Below are 18,251 nucleotides of genomic sequence, written 5' to 3'. Positions count from 1 at the left end.
CAGCTAGCAGCCTGGGCTTCTGAAATGACATTGCTGTTCACATTGGCAGCTGGCCTCTGAGTGATTGGCATCGCCAAGCTCCCTCAGAGCATTGCTTATGTGACTGTTGACTCTTGATGTAATGGGCTTTCTTGGTTGGTGGGATTGAGAGTTCCCTCGGTTGTAAATATTGTCTGCACTTGATGGAAAAAGTGAAAATCCTGGCCAAAGTTTGGGATTTAGAGTTTCTTATTCTATAATTGTTCTGATTGGGCATGTTCTTGGAAGGTGGTGATATCCTTTTCAAAATTCAGCATTATAAATATAGATATTGTTGATTCTTTCTGAAGCATTGAGTTTCCCTCACTACTTGCAGTTGAAATCATGCTTTATTTTGACTGTGGGGCCAATGTTTTGATCAAAAGTTTCAAAAGTGTTATCTTGTTAGTCACATTTGCTTTACTGCAGTGTTTATCATTATTGTTCTGCATGAAAACTTAACCATGCTTCAGATTACTGAAAACAATTGTGAACCTACACAGGAATTCCACTTGCAAGTAATTTAGATTAACCGTATTAGTTACACTTTTCAATGGAATTTCACCAAGAAAGGTACAATTAATGAAATGTCTAAGTCACAAGTCAAAATCTAAATTTGGAAAGATTAGTAACTGTTGATTTAAACTGGCTCTCTAATATTTGTTAGAGACTTAAAAAAAAACCTGCAGAATCCAAAGTCGATAAACAGGAGGCTGGAAGAACAAAGCAAGTCAGGCAGCATCAGGAAATGGAAAAGTCAACATTTCGGATATAACCCTTCTTCAGGACTAGGTGTGAGGTAAGGGGAGAGATAAATAAGGAAAGAGAGAGGTAGGAAGAGTAGCAGATCAGTGAGGTAGTGATAGTTGAACACAGGTAATGGGTATGACCTGGTTGGTTGATGAGAGGGATGAATCCGGTTGGTAGCTGGAAGAAAGGATCGTAGGTGGAATGGAGGGGAGGAGGCAGGGCTGAAAAGGGAGTATAGTTGAACACAGGTAATGGGTATGACCTGGTTGGTCGATGAGAGGGATGAATCTGGTTGGTAGCTGGAAGAAAGGATCGGTAGGTGGAATGGAGGGGAGGAGGCAGGGCTGAAAAGGGAGTCGGGATGGCTGGGGAGATTATTTGAAATTCGAGAACTCAATTTTAAGTCTTCTAGAGCCTTTTCAGCCCTGCGCCTCCCTTCCATTCCAATTACCAGCTTCTTTCCAGCTATCAACGGATTGATCCCTCCCATCGACTAACCAGGTTGTACCCATTACCTGTGTTCACCTATCACTACCTCACCATTCTGCTACTCTCCCCACCCCTGTTTCTCTTTACCTGTAGCTCCCCTACCCCACACTTAGTCCTGAAGAAGTGTTATGCCCAAAACATTGACTTCTTCATCTCCTAATGCTGCCTGACTTGCTGTGTTCTTCAAGGCTCCTGTTTGTCTGCTTTGAAAATGTATGATGACTTTATTTTGCTTCAGTTTGATTGTAAGTAACAATTGTTGCCACTTAAACACAGTATCCACTTCGTTTTCTCCCTTCCCAGGTTTTCCCGCTGGATTATGTCCTAATTGCAATCATTACAGTGTATTTAGTCTTCGCTTCCATGGCCGGGATCCGAAACATGGGAATCTGGTTTTTCTGGATAAGGGTATTTTTCATTGTTACCTGCGCGAGTTATATTTCTGTACTTGGGTTGACAGAGAGGGGGGATGTGAAGAATAGCATGTACAGACTAAAAACGTAGCAGTGGGCGGCACGGTGGCACAGTGGTTAGCACTGCTGCCTCACAGCGCCAGAGACCCGGGTTCAATTCCATCCTCAGGCGACTGACTGTGTGGAGTTTGTACATTCTCCCCGTGTCTGCGTGGGTTTCCTCCGGGTGCTCCGGTTTCCTCCCACAGTCCAAAGATGTGCAGGTCAGGTGAATTGGCCATGCTAAATTGTCCGTAGTGTTAGTGTAGGGGTATGGGTGGTTTGTGCTTCGGTGGGTCGGTGTGGACTTGTTGGGCCGAAGGGCCTGTTTCCACACTAAAGTAATCTAATCTAATCTAAATTTCAGAGAGTAACTGATCTCACTACACTGCCAGATTTATGCCTATGAGTAATACCAATTAGATTGTCTCAGAAAGTGGTTTGTAGCATTTTTGACCAAATGGTAATTGTGAAACAGAAAATGTCAGAAACAATACTTGGAATCTTATCTTTAATTTTTATGGCCTTTGATTTGCTTTGGCAGGGAAGTGACACTGTAGTGACTTTAGATTGCTTCCTATGCTGGATATTCATTTAATAAATAACACTTAAAGACTTTGAAGGAAATGGTAAAGCTTCATTTAAAACTAAAAATGATGTGATTAGTCATTCAATTCAATATTGTGCTTGCTTAAACATTTAAATATTATTGATTACTTCCTCAGCTTTTAGCTGCATAAGAAAGGAGCTCATTAGGCTTTGCATTCCACCCTGGAATTTTATATTACATTAAAATTGTTAAATTATTCATTCTGTGGTTTGGAGTTTCATGAAATAATTCTATTTGTTGTACCGTTTGGGTTGAACCATTGTTTTAAGTGCACAGAATGTGTTTTTATCTAATGTTTTCATATACTTTTGTAGAATAATGTTGAAACATTTAGTTGAGGACGGTTTAACATATAAATAACAAGTGGACCTGGTTGTTTAACCTACTCTTTTGCTTGTCTTTTGCAACCAGCTGTACAAGATTAGACCTGGCCGAACACGACCCCAAGCTCTTCTTTTTCTTTGTATGATCCTGCTACTGATGGTTCTGCACACAAGTTATATGATTTACAGTCTGGCACCCCAGTACGTTATGTATGGAAGTCAAAAGTATCAAGAGCAAGTAAGCGTCTTCTGATTGTGTTGTTCCTTTTTCTGAGTCAGCCTTTGATTCTTGTTTGTGTCTTTCTACTTCGACTTGACATCTGTCAGACTGCAAGCTAAATATGGTTGAGGGTGACCATTCAGTTCTTCAAATTAAACAGCATTAGTATGTTTATCCCCAGCACAGTGTCTGATTTTAACAAATATGAAGGTTCGACCTTTGTGCCAGAGTGAAGTTCTCCCTTAAGGAAGTTCTCAGTTGGCCTTTCACCAATGTTAGCACATGCATAGTACAGCAAGCAATTAGAAGTACATATGGGATGTTAGCTATCCTTACAAGAGAGTTTGAGCACAGAAGCCTGGAGATCTTACTGCAGCTGTATAGGGCCTTGGTAAGATCACACCTGAAATATTTTATGCAGTTTTGGTCTCCTTACCTAAGGAAAGATCTACTTGCCCTAGAGGGAGTACAGCAAAAGTTCACCAGACCTATTGCTGGGATGGTACGTTGTTATTTGAGGAGAGATGATGTCAATTTGACCAGTATTCACTGCAGTTTGGAAGAAGAGGGGGATCTCATTGGAACGTATAAAACCCTAGCACAGCTAGCTGGACTGGGGTCAGTGATGAAGTTTCCCCTAGCCCAAAGGTCCAAATTAGTGAATTTCTACAGTGCATCTTGTAAATGGTACACACCGCTTCAACTGTGCATCAGTGCTGGACAGAATAAATGTTTGTGGCTGTGGTGCAATCAAGCTGGCTATTCTGTCCAGGGGGAAGTATTCCACATTGTTGATAAACTTTTAATAACTTCTTTTGTGGTATGTGGATATCATTGTTAAGGCCAGCATTAGTCACCCATCCTAACTTACCCTTTAAATGATTGGCTTGCTAGGCCATTTCAGAAGACAGTTAAAAGTCAACCATATTTCTATTGGTCTGGAGTAACCATGTTTACCTTGCATGCCAGACGAGGTGAAGATGGCAAATTTTCTTCCTTAAATAACATTAGTAAACCAGTTGGGCTTTCATGACTGACAATCAGTGACGTTTTCTAGCTTTTGGTTCTTAATGTTTATAATTGCATTTGAATTACACTGGGATTTGAGTCTAGCATGGCCTTTTAGATCACTAGTTCATTGATATTATCATTGTTTCACTGTGTTATGGACCAGACCAAACCGTCTCAAAATATTTTAATAGCATAGACTCTAACTTTTTATTATTTTTACAGGCAAATGTAAAGTGCCTATTCTAGATGCAATGTGACTGGTCAAACTGTTCGACATTAAGCAAATCGCAATTTATGTAAACACTGTAGTTCAAAACAAAGCCAAAGAAAGAGAAATTTAGAATAACTTAACTATATTGGAAAGCATAACAGAATAATGGATACAGTAAATATTGCTAATTGACTGTTCCAATATAATAACATCCCATAAACACACTCCTTGTTCAAGGGGACTAGAGACAACCCTGGTAATTATCGATCAGTAAGCCTTACTTTGGTTGTGGGTAAAGTGTTGGAAAATATTATAAGAGATAGGATTTATAATCATGTAGAGAGAAATAAGTTGATTAGGAATAGTCAACACAGTTCAGTGAAGGGTAGGTCATGCCTCACAAACCTTATTGAGTTCTTTGAGATGGTGACAAACATAATGGATGAGGGTAAAACAGTTGATGTGGTGTACATGGATTTCAGTAAGGTGTTTGATCAGGTTCTCCATGGTAGGCTATTGTAGAAAATACGGAGGCATGAGATTGAGGGTGACTGAGGTTTGGATCAGAAATTGGTTAGCTGAAAGAAGTTGATGAGAAATGTTCATCCTGGAGTTCAGTTAATAGTGGGGTACCACAAGGATCTATTTTGGGGCTGCTGCTGTTTGTCATTTTTATGAATGACCTAGATGAGAGCGTAGAAGAATGGGTTAGTAAATTTGCAGATGACACGAAGGTTGGTGGGAGTTGTGGATAGTGCTGAAGGATTTTGCAGGTTACAGAGTGACATAGATAAGCTGCAAAGCTGGGCTGAGAGGTGGCAAATGTAGTTTATTGCAGAAAAGTGTGATGTGATTCACTTTGGAAGGAGCAACAGGAATAAAGAGTACTGGGCTAATGATAAAATTCTTGGTAGTGTAGATGAGCAGAGAGATCTTGGTGTTCATGTACATAGATCACTGAAAGTTGCCACCCAGGTTGTTAAGAAGACATAAGGTGTGTTAGCTTTTATTTGTAGAGGGATTGAGTTTTGGAGCCATGAGGTCATGCTACAGCTGTACAAAACTCTGGTGCAACCGCACTTGGAATATTGCGTCCTGTTCTGGTCACCACATTATCGGAAGGATGTGGAAGCTTTGGAGAGGGTTCAGAGGAGATTTACTAGGATGTTGCCTGGTATGGAGGGAAGGACTTATGAGGAAAGGCTTCATTAGAGAGAAGAAGATTAAGAGGTGACTAATTGACACATATAAGATATTCAGAAGGTTAGATAGGGTGGACAATGAGAGCCATTTTCCTCGGATTGTGATGGCTAGCATGAGAGGACATAACTTTAAATTGAGGGATGATAGATATAGGACAGGTGCTAGAGGTTTCTTAGAGAGTAATCGGGGCGTGGAACGCACTGCCTGCAACAGTAGTAGACTCGCCAACTTTAAGGACATTTAAATGGTCATTGGATAAACATATAAATGAAAATGGAATAGTGTCGGATAGATAGGCTTCAGATTGGTTCCACGGGTCGGCGCAACATTGAGGGCCGAAGGGCTGATTGCGCTGTAATGTTCTATGTGCACCCCTTGGCAAAAAAAGAAAAATTCAAACACAGATTCTCACATGCAGTTGTCCAATCCAGGAGGAAGAATAATCAAGAGAAAATTTAGAGGGAGTAGTAGCCAGTAGACATTCATTGAAGGTTAGGTGGATTGGCCATGAATTGCCCATAGTGTTAGGTGAAGGGGTAAAAATGTAGGGGGATGGGTTGCGCTTCGGCGGGTCGGTGTGGACTTGTTGGGCCGAAGGGCCTGTTTCCACACTGTAAGTAATCTAATCTAATCTTTCAACTCTCTTCAAACCCCATTAGCTTTTGATGCTATTGAAAAAAACCGAAATCTAGAAATCTGAATCTGAGCGAGCTGGCCACACCCATTCAGGCAGCAAACAAAAACTCCAAGGCCTCCAAGAAGATTATATTACTGCAGACTTCTCGTCCCCTCTGCCTTACAACCACTCTTCAAAAAAAGGGGCAGAATAACCATGAAAGCCACAGCATTGTCCCAACTGTCACCTGAGGATGCCAGTGTTGTAACTGTGCTGGAGCAGCTTGGCCCAGATGCAGCTAATTCTTCAGTACAAGTGCCAGATTTTTTTCAGGGTTCAAAGCCTTTGTAGTACCCAGTCCTGTCATTATATTTTGGATGTCATTGATTACAAATTAAATTGGCTGAAGACTTAAATTTTTGCAGCTGGGGACTTCAGGAGGATATCAATATTTTTCATCTATTTCCTACTTCTGGCTGACAATTCTTGCAAATGCTTTAACCTTGTCTTTTTCACTGATGTGCTGGGCTCATCCATTATTGAGGATGGGAATATTTATGGAGCCGTGTCCTCCTGGAATTATTACTTAATCGACCACCATAATTGTATGTTACAGCTTAAATCTGATATGTTGGTTGTAGAATTGTTTAGCTCTGTCCATCAAATGCTGCTTACCCAGTTTGGCATTTGAGTAGTCCACTGCCTTGGGGTTTTTTTTTGCTGCCTGAATGGGTGTGGCCAGCTCTCTCAGATTCAGATTTCTATGTTTTGGTTTTTTTAAAAATCGTATCAAAAGCTAATGGGGTCTGAAGAGAGTTGAACGCTTCAGTGAATGTCTACTGGCTGCTACTCTCTCTGAATTTTCTATTGATTTTTCTTCCTCCTGGATTGGACAACTGCATGTGAGAATCTGTTTGAATTTTTCTTTTTTCACAAGGCTGATATCTCATTTTTATAGGTACACCCTGTGCTTCTCCTAACTTTCCATGCTGCAGTCTTCATTAGACCAAGATTGATTCCCCACATTGATGGTAGTAGTAAAGTGAAAGATGTGTCAGGCCTTGAGATTAGAACATAGAGCTGTACAGCATAGGAATGGGACCTTCGGCCTATGATGTTGTGCAGAAGATGACACCAAATTAAACCAATCCCTTCTGCCTGCCCTTAGTCCATATCCCTCCATTCCTTGCACATTCACCCCATCATATCTGCCTCCACCACCACCCTCGTGAATGCATTCCAAATTCCTACCACTCTGTGAAAAAAACTTGCTCCTCACATCTCCTTTGAACTTTCCTTCCCTCACCTTAAATGTCTGGTCCCCCCCCCCCCCCCTCCCCAGTATTAGACATCTCATAATTTTATACAATTCTTCTCTCAAGTCTGTCCTCAGCTTCCACCGTTCCAGAGGAAACAAGCCAAGTTTTTTCAAGCTTCTCCTTATAGCTCATGCCCTCTAATCCAGACATCCTGGTAAACCTCTTCTGCACCCTCTCCAAAGCCTCTGCACCCTTCCTGTAATGCAGCAATCAGAATTAAACACAATACTCTAAATGCGGCCTGATCAAAGTATTTTAGAGCTTCAACATCACATCCTGACTCTTGTACTCAATTCCCTGACTAAGAAAGGCAAGCAAGGCATATGCCTTCTTTACCACCTTATCCATCTCTTTTAAGGAGCTATGGACTTGAATCCAAAGGTCCATCTGTACATCAGTGCTGTTCAGTGTCCTACTGTTTTCCTCAACATTTGATCTCCCAAAGTGTAGCACCTCCCACTTAACTGAATTAAATTCCATCTACTATTTCTCTGGCCATATCTGCAGCTGATCTATATCCTTCCATACTCTGCACAACTCCACTGATCTGTGGACTAACTCACCCATCTACATTTTCATCCAAGTCATTTATATATATCACAAACTGCAGAGGTTCCAGTACATATCTCTACGGAAACCCACTACTCACGGACTTCCAGCCAAAAAACACCTTCCACTACTACCTTCTGCCATCTATAGGCAAGCCAATTCTGAAGAGGGCCTGTGCCCGAAACGTCGAATCTCCTGTTCCCTGGATGCTGCCTGACCTGCTGTGCTGTTCCAGCAATAAAGTTTCAACCAAGCCAATTCTGAATCCATGCAGCCATGCCATGCATCTTAATCTTCTGGATGAGCCTACCATGAGGGACTTTGTTGAAAGCCTCATTAAAATCCATGGAAACAAAATCCATTGCTCTGCCTTCATTGATCATCTTTGTCACCTCCTCGAAAAATGCAATCAAGTTAGTAAGGCAACACTTGCTTCACATAACGCCATCCTGACCAACCTAATTAGGCCATGCTTTTGTTAAATGTGTGGTCTTGGTCAAGACCCCATCAGTCTCCTCTCTTTTGCCTTTCTCAATTACCTGCAGAAGATAATATCGGGCTCTGGGGACTTATCTACCTTAATGCTTTTAACGAGATCCAGCACCACTTCTTTCTTGATCTCAAAATGCCCTAGCATATTACAATGCTCCCACAAATCTCACTATTCTTCATGTCCTTCTCTGATGCAAAGTACTTATTTAGGATCTCGTCTACATCCTCTGCCTCCAAGCATAATTTCCCCCTATCCTTAAGTAGTCATACCTTTTTCCTAGTTAACCTCTTATTTTTAATGTACATATAGAATGGCCTTGGAATTCTCTTTAACTCTACTGCCAAGGTCATTTCACGGCCAGTTCTTCCTTTCCTAATTCCCTGCTTGAGTTCTTTCCTGCTTTCTTATATTCCTCGCGGACTCTTTCTGATTTCACTTTCCCAAACCTTATATTTGCTGCTTTTTCCCTTTTGACTAAATTCACAACCTCCCTCGTTATTCAAAAGTCCCTTACCTTGGCATCCTTGTCCGTTCTCCTTATTGGGACATGCCAATGCTGAACTCTGATCTGCAAGTTTTCAAACAACCCGCTAATGTCAAATGTGGACTTGCCTGAGAACCGTTCATCCCATTAACACTTCCCTTGCTCCTGTCCAGTGGTGATGTAATTTGCCCTCCCCCAATTTAGTACCTTCCAACAAGGTCCTGTTTTAACCTCATTTATAGCTAGTAGGATTATAGAATGTGATTGAATACAATGTTCCTCCTGCTGATGATCTACACTGCCTCATGCATGCATGCCCAATTTTGAGTTCCTAGGTCTGTTCAAAAAATTCTTCCATTTAGCATGGTTGTGGTGGCTCATGACCGAATGGACCTGATCCTCAATTTGAAGTTGGGACTTTCTCTCCATAACGACTGTACAGCAGCAGCTTTTACCATTATTGGTATGGCCAGATGCATCTTTGACAGGTAACTCAGTGAAGTTGAGGTTGGATATGGGGATGCTACCGAACCATTCTGTGATGAACGTTGAAGTTCCCCACCAAGAATACATTATGTGCCCTTGCCAGCCTCAAGTGCTTTGCGCTAGTGATATTCAAAATGGAGGACCACAGAATCACAAGGTTGGGGGAAATGGTGGGGGGAGATTGTGTGCAATAGTTGTTAATTGTCCGCAGGTTTTTTCACCCATGTTTGACCAGATGCCATGAAATTTGATGTCCCGAGTCAATGGTAGGACTCCCAGGGTAACTGCTGATTGCATACCACTGTGTCACCACCTATGATGGTTGTGTACTGCAAATAAATGTATATGGCTGGGTGTCACAGAATCATAGAGATCTACAGCAAGGATACACAGTTGAAGGATCTTCAACTGTGTATCCTTCCTGTCAGGCTCTCTGCATTCTATTTCTGCCTGTTCAACAACTACCCTCTCTTCTGATCTGTAGCTCTGGTCGTCATCCCCCTGCCAAACTAGTTTAACCCTCCTGAAGTGCTCTAGCAAATCTCCCATCCAGGACATTGGTGCCGCCTCCACTTTAAGTGCAACCCATCCTTCATGTATGGGTCCCACTTTCCCCAGAAGGTACTTCAATGATCTACATATCTGAATCCCTCCCTCCTGCAAAAAGCCCTGTAGGTATGTGTTTAGCTGCATTCGCGTCCTATTCCTCACCTCACTAGCATGTGGCACCGGTAGCAATCCTGAGGTGACTACTCTGCTCATCCTGATTTTAGCCTCTAACCTTACTCCCTAAAATCACCTTTTAATCCCTATCCTTTTTCCTGGCTATGTTGGTGCCAATGTGCACCATGACTTCTGGCTGCTTACCCTATCCCTTCTGAATCTTGTAGACTTGATCAGAGATATCCCAGACCCTGGCACCTTGAGGCAACATACCTTCCGGGAGTCCTATTTTCAATCACAGAATCTCCTGTCTGTTACTCTAAGTATTGAGTCCTCTATCATTAACGCTTTTCTATTCTCCCCGTTCCCTTCTGAGCCAATGATAATCTAATCAAACAGAGTTAGCGTGACTTCGTGAATTGAAAATTGTGTCTGACCAAGGTTTTCTGAGAAAGTCTCAGCCAGAGCGGAGAGAGTGTTGTATTAGGACATACACAAGGCATTTGTTAAGGTACTCGCAAAAGGTTAATTCCTTGGCCAAGAACTGATGGCATTGAAAGTAGTATACTGGCATGGATAGAGAATTCTGGATTAGTGGTGCTGGAAGAGCACAGCAGTTCAGGCAGCATCCAAGGAGCAGCTCCTTGGATGCTGCCTGAACTGCTGTGCTCTTCCAGCACCACTAATCCAGAATCTGGTTTCCAGCATCTGCAGTCATTGTTTTTACCTCATGGATAGAGAATTGGCTGATGGACAGGAAGCAGCGTGTGGGGATAAGGGATTCTTTTTCGGGTTGGTGACCTGTGACCAGCGAGGTTCCACAGGGATTTATGCTGGAACCACAACTATTTACTATTAATTGGAGGAAGCAAGCAAATATCTGTTGCCAAATTTGCAGATAGCATAAAAATAAGTGGAGAAGCAGTTTGTGAGAAGGATATTAACAATGTACAGAGAAATATTGATAGGTTAAGTAAGTGGACACAGAGTTGACAAATGGAATATAATGTGGGAAAACGTGTAGTTCATTTGGAAGGGAGGAAAAAGAGCAGTACTATTTAAATGGGAAAAAAAAATCTGCAGAAATTGGCAACACAAAGGAACTTAGGGCTACTTGTGCACAAAACACAGAAAGCTAGTACACAGGTGCAGCAGGTAGTCAGGAAGGCTAATGGAATGTTGGCCCTCATTTAAAGGGGTTTGAAATACAACAGTAGAGAAGTCTTACTGCAACTGTATGAGGTGTTGGTGAGACTGTCAAAGTGGAGTGTCTTTAGTACTTCTTGTCACAGAGACTATGGTGGTAGAGTCCTTGTATATATTTAAAGCTGAGATAGATAAGTTCTTGATCAGTCAGATAATCAAGGGTTATGGGGAAATTCAGGAAAGTGAGCGTGAGAAGTGTCAGATCGGCCATGATCCTGTTGAATGGTGGTGCAGGGTTGAGGGGTGAGCAGCTGACTTCTGTTCCTATTTATTATGGTCTCACGGAACAAATTCATATTTATCGGATTAGTATATAGCCTTGCTTGAAAGCAAGTTTCAAGAACTTTCTAAGAGTAATGAGCTGCCTTATGATGTAAATGATATGATTTGTTCTCATGGCCCAGTATATATCTCCATGTATGAGCTGCTAATGACCTGTCACAGAAATGTTCCGTTAATACTCTATTTTATCAATGACTGATTCTGTGCAGCATGCACAGGCCAAATGGTTAGTTGAATTACTACAGCCAATTCTTAGTCAGTTTGCCAGTTACACAGCGAGGGATTCCTTCATCTTGCAAACACTACCTCAGCTTGTGTATAGATAGCAACATTCTATCTGCATGCTTGTTGACATTTGAACTTACGCGCAGACCTATTGCTGATGGAAGTCATCACCAATTTCACCATATCACTACGTTCCACTGTTTCATAGAAGGTTGTCATAGAATCCCTACAGTGTGGATGCAGATCCTTGGACCCAATAAGTCCACACCAACCCTCCAAAGAGTAACCCATCCAGACCAATTCCCCATCCCTATTAATTTATATTTCCCCTGACTAATACTACCAACCTAAACATCCCTGAAACACTATCGGCAATTTAGCACAACCAATTCACCTAACCTGCACATCTTTGGATTGTGGGAGGAAACCCATGCAGTAATCTAACCCCCTAGTGCTGTGAGGCAGCAGTGCTGACCACTGAGCCCCCATGCCACCCCAAAGGTAACTTTTGTATCATTGTAACCCTACAGTTTTGATACAGGCCACTCGGGCCAACAATTTCACACCAACCCTCTGAAGAGTAAGCCACCCTGACCCATTCCCCTACCCTATTACTTTACATTCCCTTACTAATGCACCTAGCCTATACATCCCTGAACCCTTTGGGCAATTTAGCTAGGCCAAATCACTTAACCTGCACATCTTTGGACAGTGGGAGGAAACTCGCACAGATACAGGGAGCGTGTGCAAACTCCACACAGTCGCCTGAGGCTGGTATCGAACCCGGGTCCCTGGCGCTGTGAGACGACAGTGCTAATCACTGAGCTACCGTGCTGCCCTTTGGACCTGAAAAATACCAGGTCAACCACAAGTTATCCAGAAAATCAAAATAACTCGATATTTGAACATCATATTAAAGAAGCTAGTTTTTACAGTGTGACAATGCAGTGACCATGTGAATGATATTTTCTATTAGCAAGGTGCTGCTATCAGGCCAAAGAGACTTTCTGCCTGTCACATATATGAACAGCATTATCTATGAAGTTTTGTGCTAGTTCTGTATGTGCTAGTAATTGACTGATCAAATTTGTTTTGTACAGACCTATCAACCAGCCACTCATTGTCAAATTCAGAACAAGATATCTACTGTTAGACGTGATCTGGAATTGGGCAGCACAGCAGTTGAACTCACTAGTAGCTACTTTAACACATTAAGATAATCAGTAAAGTTCATAACGTGGCTCATTTACTCTTGTTCGAAGCAATATGCTTTCATGTGCTGAGATCCATTCTCTGTGTCTTTTTTGAATTATGGAGCTGTTGGAGCCTGAGTTTCCCATTACTTAATCCATTGTCCATGCCTTGGATAATTTGAATCAATTTGCCAACTAATGAGCACTCTTTGTCTCCTGTGGTATAAATTGTTCTGATTGTTTGAAATTTGGTATTCTTGAGTTTGTCCTGATGAATGTAAGATGAAAAGCTTTAGCATTACTTTTCTCTTTTCAGCCATCATCAGTAATCACTTGTCAACAAGGAAATTCTGTATCACTGGTCATGGGTTTTGAGAGTCCATGTATGGCTGACAAATTTGATCCTATACCCACATCTTCGTTTAGCAAGTTTTTTTGGGACGTAGAATGGGTCCTTGGCCTCAAGATCACTGGTAAAGCTGTCAAGTTCCTCTTGTTGACAGGTGTTCTCAAAGAATTGTGTTCCTTCAGGCAGGAGGTTCCTCCAGGTGAGTTTCTTCTGAGCGAGGGTCTCCGAGGTGCTAACATCTCTGTTGCATTTCTTGAGATAAGCCTTCAGGCAGTCTTTGGTCGTTCTCTCACTAGATGATCATGGCTTCAATGCTGGTGTAATTAGCATCTTCAAGGATACTGATGTTAGTATCTGGATTAGTGGTGTTGGAAGAGCACAGCAGTTCAGGCAGCATCTAAGAAGCTTCGAAATCGACATTTCGGGCAAAAGCCCTTTGCCCAAAACGTCGATTTCGAAGCTCCTTGGATCCTGCCTGAACTGCTGTGCTCTTCCAGCACCACTAATCCAGAATCTGGTTTCCAGCATCTGCAGTCATTGTTTTTACCTTACTGATGTTAGTATGCCTATCCTCCCAGCTAATGCATTTGCTGTCTCAAAAACTTCTTGTGAGGCTTTTCTTGATGCGGAGGTCTAGGAGCACATCCAGTCCGCAAGCGTTACCTTCAGTTATGTAAGGATGAGTGCCTTCGACTACGACTTCTGTACCGATACCAACAGTCTTGTGTATAAGGTAGTCATACTTCTGACTCGAATATACAGCTGTGAAACTTGACTATATTTGAATGCCATGTCAAGGCTTTGAAGAAATATCATCCTTTCCCAAATTGGCCAGTAGACTGATTAGGCTACCTTTCCCTGTGTGGGTTTGGTATGGTGCAGTTTCATCATCAATATATCACCCAATCTAGAATGATTTGGAGATGCCGGTGTTGGACTGGGGTGTACAAAGTTAAAAATCTCGCAACACCCGGTTATAGTCCAACAGGTTTGTGTGCATCCAATTAAACCTATTGGACTATAACCTGGTGTTGTGTGATTTTTAACCAATCTACAATGGTCACCACATGGAAGCAGCCATTTAAATATGTCAGAAATGCACTTTTTCTCCCAGCTGTCTCTCCCCCCACTACCAGGTATAGTTGTCAACCAGCAGGCATTTCAGAAATACTGGTTGTAATGCGCAGAATGCACTGAGAGATAGTACTGGTAAATTGTGCAAAAGGACAAGGGTAAATGCATTTGTGTGTGGGTACTTACTCGAGCCATGTTGTTGGCCTTGCTAGGTGTGGTTTTTGTTGTCCTAATATGACCTTTTGGAGAAATTTCAGAGGAGACCTGGAGCACCATCTTGTAAAGAGAGATTGTTATCGCTGAATTTGTGTTCAGTTTAAAAAAAAGATTGAAATCAGCATTTTCCAAAACATGAAAACCACAGATAATGTGAATGTAAAACAAGTTTAATTTGGAATAAGCATGCATAACTGATATTTAAAATTAACAAGTCTCAGACAAGAGTAAATAAATTCATGTCACATTACACACTCACCCCTGTAGGCATGGGCAGATTGCCAGCAAAATCATTTAATGTCATTAGTTAATTCCTTGAAAAACAGCCTCGATTATAAACAGAATTGTAGATTTTTGGTAAATATGTGGATATTCATGATTATATTACAAGTTGAAATATTGCAACCACCTGCATTAGAGTGGCTGAAATAAAAGCTAGATGCTGGTCAGCTTTGTAAGAAGAGTCATATTGCACTTGAAACATTAACCTTTTGCATCCATGGATATTGCCAGACCTATTGAGTTTCTCCAGCATTTTTTGGTTTATCTTTTCAGATCTCCAGTATCTACAATACTGCTTTTCCTGCTTGTGATGAGTTCTGCTGGAGCACTGTAGCAAGCCTGAGACAGATGTTGGCCAGGGAGCAAGGTGGTGTGTTGAAGTGATAAGCAACTAGAAGCTCAAAGTCTTTTCTGCGGACAAATGTCAGTGTTCTACGAAGTGGTCACCCAGTCTACATTTTGTTTCCCCAATGTAGGGGAGACCACATTGTGAGCAGCAAATGTGGTAGATTAGATTAAGTGCAGGTAAAGCGCTTCACCTGGAAGGTGTGTTTGGACTGTTGGATGCTGAGGAGAGAGGAAATAAATGAGTTGGTGTTCCAGCACAGGCTGGAAGAACAGCACCTCATTTTCTGCTTGAGAACTCCTTATCTCAACCCTTACACATCTCAGACCTTGTTATCACATGGTCTGCTACTACACACTACCCATTGTTAGCCACTAATAGTCCCCATTAGCAGCCATTCATTCTTCTAGGCTGATCACCATCCACTTCTTTGTCTGTCCAACTTTCTTCTTTCTCTTTGGGCTCTATCTCCATCTATTATTAATTTCTTACCTCCACCCTCTCTTCTTCGTAAAAACCAACTTTTTCTGATCTAATATCCTTTCCAAGGAAGGATCAGTGAATCCGAAACGTTAACTCTGATTTCTCTCTCCAGATGTTGCCAGATCTGAGATTTTCCAGCAATCTCTGTTTTTGTTTCTGATTTCCAGCATCCAGTTCTTTTGGTTTTTTTTAGTTAGCAAATTGATTCCTGCATGGTGGGGCTGACATATGAGGAGAGATTGAATTGGTTATGATTGTATTCATTGAAGTTCACAAAAATGAGGAGGGTACTAATATAGATATCCATAAAATTCTGAAAGGACGAGATAGATTAAATGCAAGAAGGATGTTCCCAGTGGTAGAGGAGTCCTGAGGCAGGAGTCATACTTTAAGCATAAGAGGTAAACCTGTTAGGTCTGAGATGAGAAATTTCTTCATCCAGCGTGGTGAACCTGTGGAATTGAATCCTATTGGAATTGGCTGAGGCCAAAACAACATGTTTTCAAAAAAGAGTTAAATATCAGGGGATATGGAGGTAGGATTCCAGTATTGAGCTTGATGATCAGCCATGATCATATTGAATGGCAAAGCAGGCTTGAGAGGTCAATTGACCTATGCCTGCTCCTATTTTTTGTGTTTCTTTGTGGATGTACAGTATGTAGATTTCCAAAAGGCATTTGATTAACTGTCTCATCAACATTATTGTAGAAAATAAAAGCTTACTGAGTAGGGGGTGGCATGTTGTCATGGATAGAGTTTGACTGGCTGATCGAAAGCAGAGATTAGGTGTAAGTCGGTCTTTTACAGGTTGGCTGGATGTCGTGAGTGGAGTGTCACGGGGTCGGTGCTGGCAGTCCAACTCTACTATTTATATAAATGACTTGGGTGAGGGGTCATAGGTGGGGTTACCAAATTTACTGGTGACTTGAAGATAGATAGGAAAGTTAGTTGTAAAGAGAGCAAAAGGATGTCAAAAAAGGGATTACCTATATTAAGTGAGTGGGTACAAGTATGACAAATGGAGCAAAATATGTTAAAATATGAAATTTTCTAGTTTGGCAGAAGAATGAAAAAGAAGTATGGTATCGAAGTGATGGGAGCTTGCAGAATTCTGAGGGGGTGTGGGGATTGGTATCTGATGTCTTTGTGCATGAATTCCAAAACGTTGGTATGCAGATGTACAGCAAGTAATTAGGAGTAGCATTATTTATCACATGGGAAATTGAAAGCAAAAGTAAGAGGCCAACTCATCAGTGCAACGATAAGCCATTTGCAACAAGCTTTAATTCAAAAGTGTTGAGTAGATTAATTAATACAGTTAATGGTAGGGTCTTGGGTAGTGTTGGAGGACAGAGGGTGCAGGTATGTAATTCTTTAAGTTTGTGTCACATATAGACATGGTTAAAAAGGCATTTGGCACGCTTACCTTCATTGCTCAGCCCTTTGAGTATAGGAGTTGGGTAGTCATGTTGAGGTTGTACAGAACATTGGTGAGACCTCTTCTGGAATACTGTGTCCAGTTCTGGTTGCCCAGTTATAGAAAGGATGTTATTAAATTGGAGAGGGTGAAGAAAAGATTTACCAGGATCTTGCCGAGTATGGAAGGTTTGAGTTATAAAGATAGGCTGGGACATTTTGCATTGGAGCATAGGAGGTTGAGCGGCTTGGCTCAAGCGGCTTGGAAGTCTAGGCTTGTATCCACTGGAGTTGAGAAGAGTAAAAGACAACTTGGTTGAAACAATTATAATTCCTGAGGGGTCTTGACAGGGTCAGTGTAGAAAGGATGTTTTTGTTTATGGGGGAACCTAGAACTAGGGGTCACTGTATAAAAAAATCATCTATTTAAGACCTAGATGAGGTGAATGTTTTTCTTTGAGGAATCTGAATCTTTGGAACTTCCTTACTGAAAAGGTACTGGACATAGAGTCCATTAATTTTTTTTAAGGCAGATATATTCTTTATCAGCAAGGGGGTAAAATGTTATTGGGTAGGTAGAAAAGTGGATTTGATATTGTCTTGGACCAGACCAAAACATATCAAGGAGCTAGCCTGGACCCTAACTTTTATCTTATTTAAAACAAGTGTAAGGCACTGTTCCAAATGTGACTCAATTGGTCAAATTACTGGATTTTGAGCAAAACACACTTTCTTCTTACACCACAGTTAAAATATAAACAAAACAAGACGAGTTGGCATAACTTGACCTCTACCAAAATACTTAACAATGTAATGGATATTTTAACTGCTACTCTTCAACTGTTCCAATATAGGAGCGTTCCAATATAGGAGCATTCCATTAGCATACACTTGGCAAATGCAAATTCTGTGAAACAGATTTCCCTCAATTGCTATCTCCTCCAATACAGGAGAAGGACCACCAACAGAATAAACTAGCAGCAGAGAGATAACTCGCGCTTTTTGCAACAGCAGCAGAGAGAGCTGGATCTATCAGTTTCAACTCCTGACACCCCACCTTTAACAACTGAAAGTAAAAACTAAAACCTTGGTTCTGAGAGAACTGACTGCAGTTCTCATGCCTCTTTTGTGTAATTTAAAAATAACCCAAAGCTATTTACTCTACTTTCCATAGGGCAAACGCCTCAACAATAGGTTGACAACATCCTTCTTCAAGTGCAATAGGACAGAACAAATCCTCCTTAAATAATAAACCATCAGTATACAAAGGTGGCTTCATTTT

General features: G+C 41.4%; 1 protein-coding gene across 1 annotated transcript in view; it reads left to right on the top strand.

Moving 5' to 3' along the window:
- lmbrd1 (LMBR1 domain containing 1) overlaps nt 1-18,251 on the top strand; it is a 273,681-nt gene that overhangs the window by 209,031 nt on the left and 46,399 nt on the right. Inside the window, exons 12-13 of the mRNA XM_043681689.1 lie at nt 1,561-1,665; nt 2,731-2,880. Coding sequence (XP_043537624.1) covers nt 1,561-1,665; nt 2,731-2,880 — 255 coding nt within the window. The remainder of the gene's footprint in view (nt 1-1,560; nt 1,666-2,730; nt 2,881-18,251) is intronic.

Source organism: Chiloscyllium plagiosum, chromosome 3 (assembly GCF_004010195.1).
Source record: "Chiloscyllium plagiosum isolate BGI_BamShark_2017 chromosome 3, ASM401019v2, whole genome shotgun sequence".
NCBI lineage: Eukaryota > Metazoa > Chordata > Chondrichthyes > Orectolobiformes > Hemiscylliidae > Chiloscyllium > Chiloscyllium plagiosum.
This window is presented reverse-complemented; position numbering and strand designations above follow the sequence as displayed.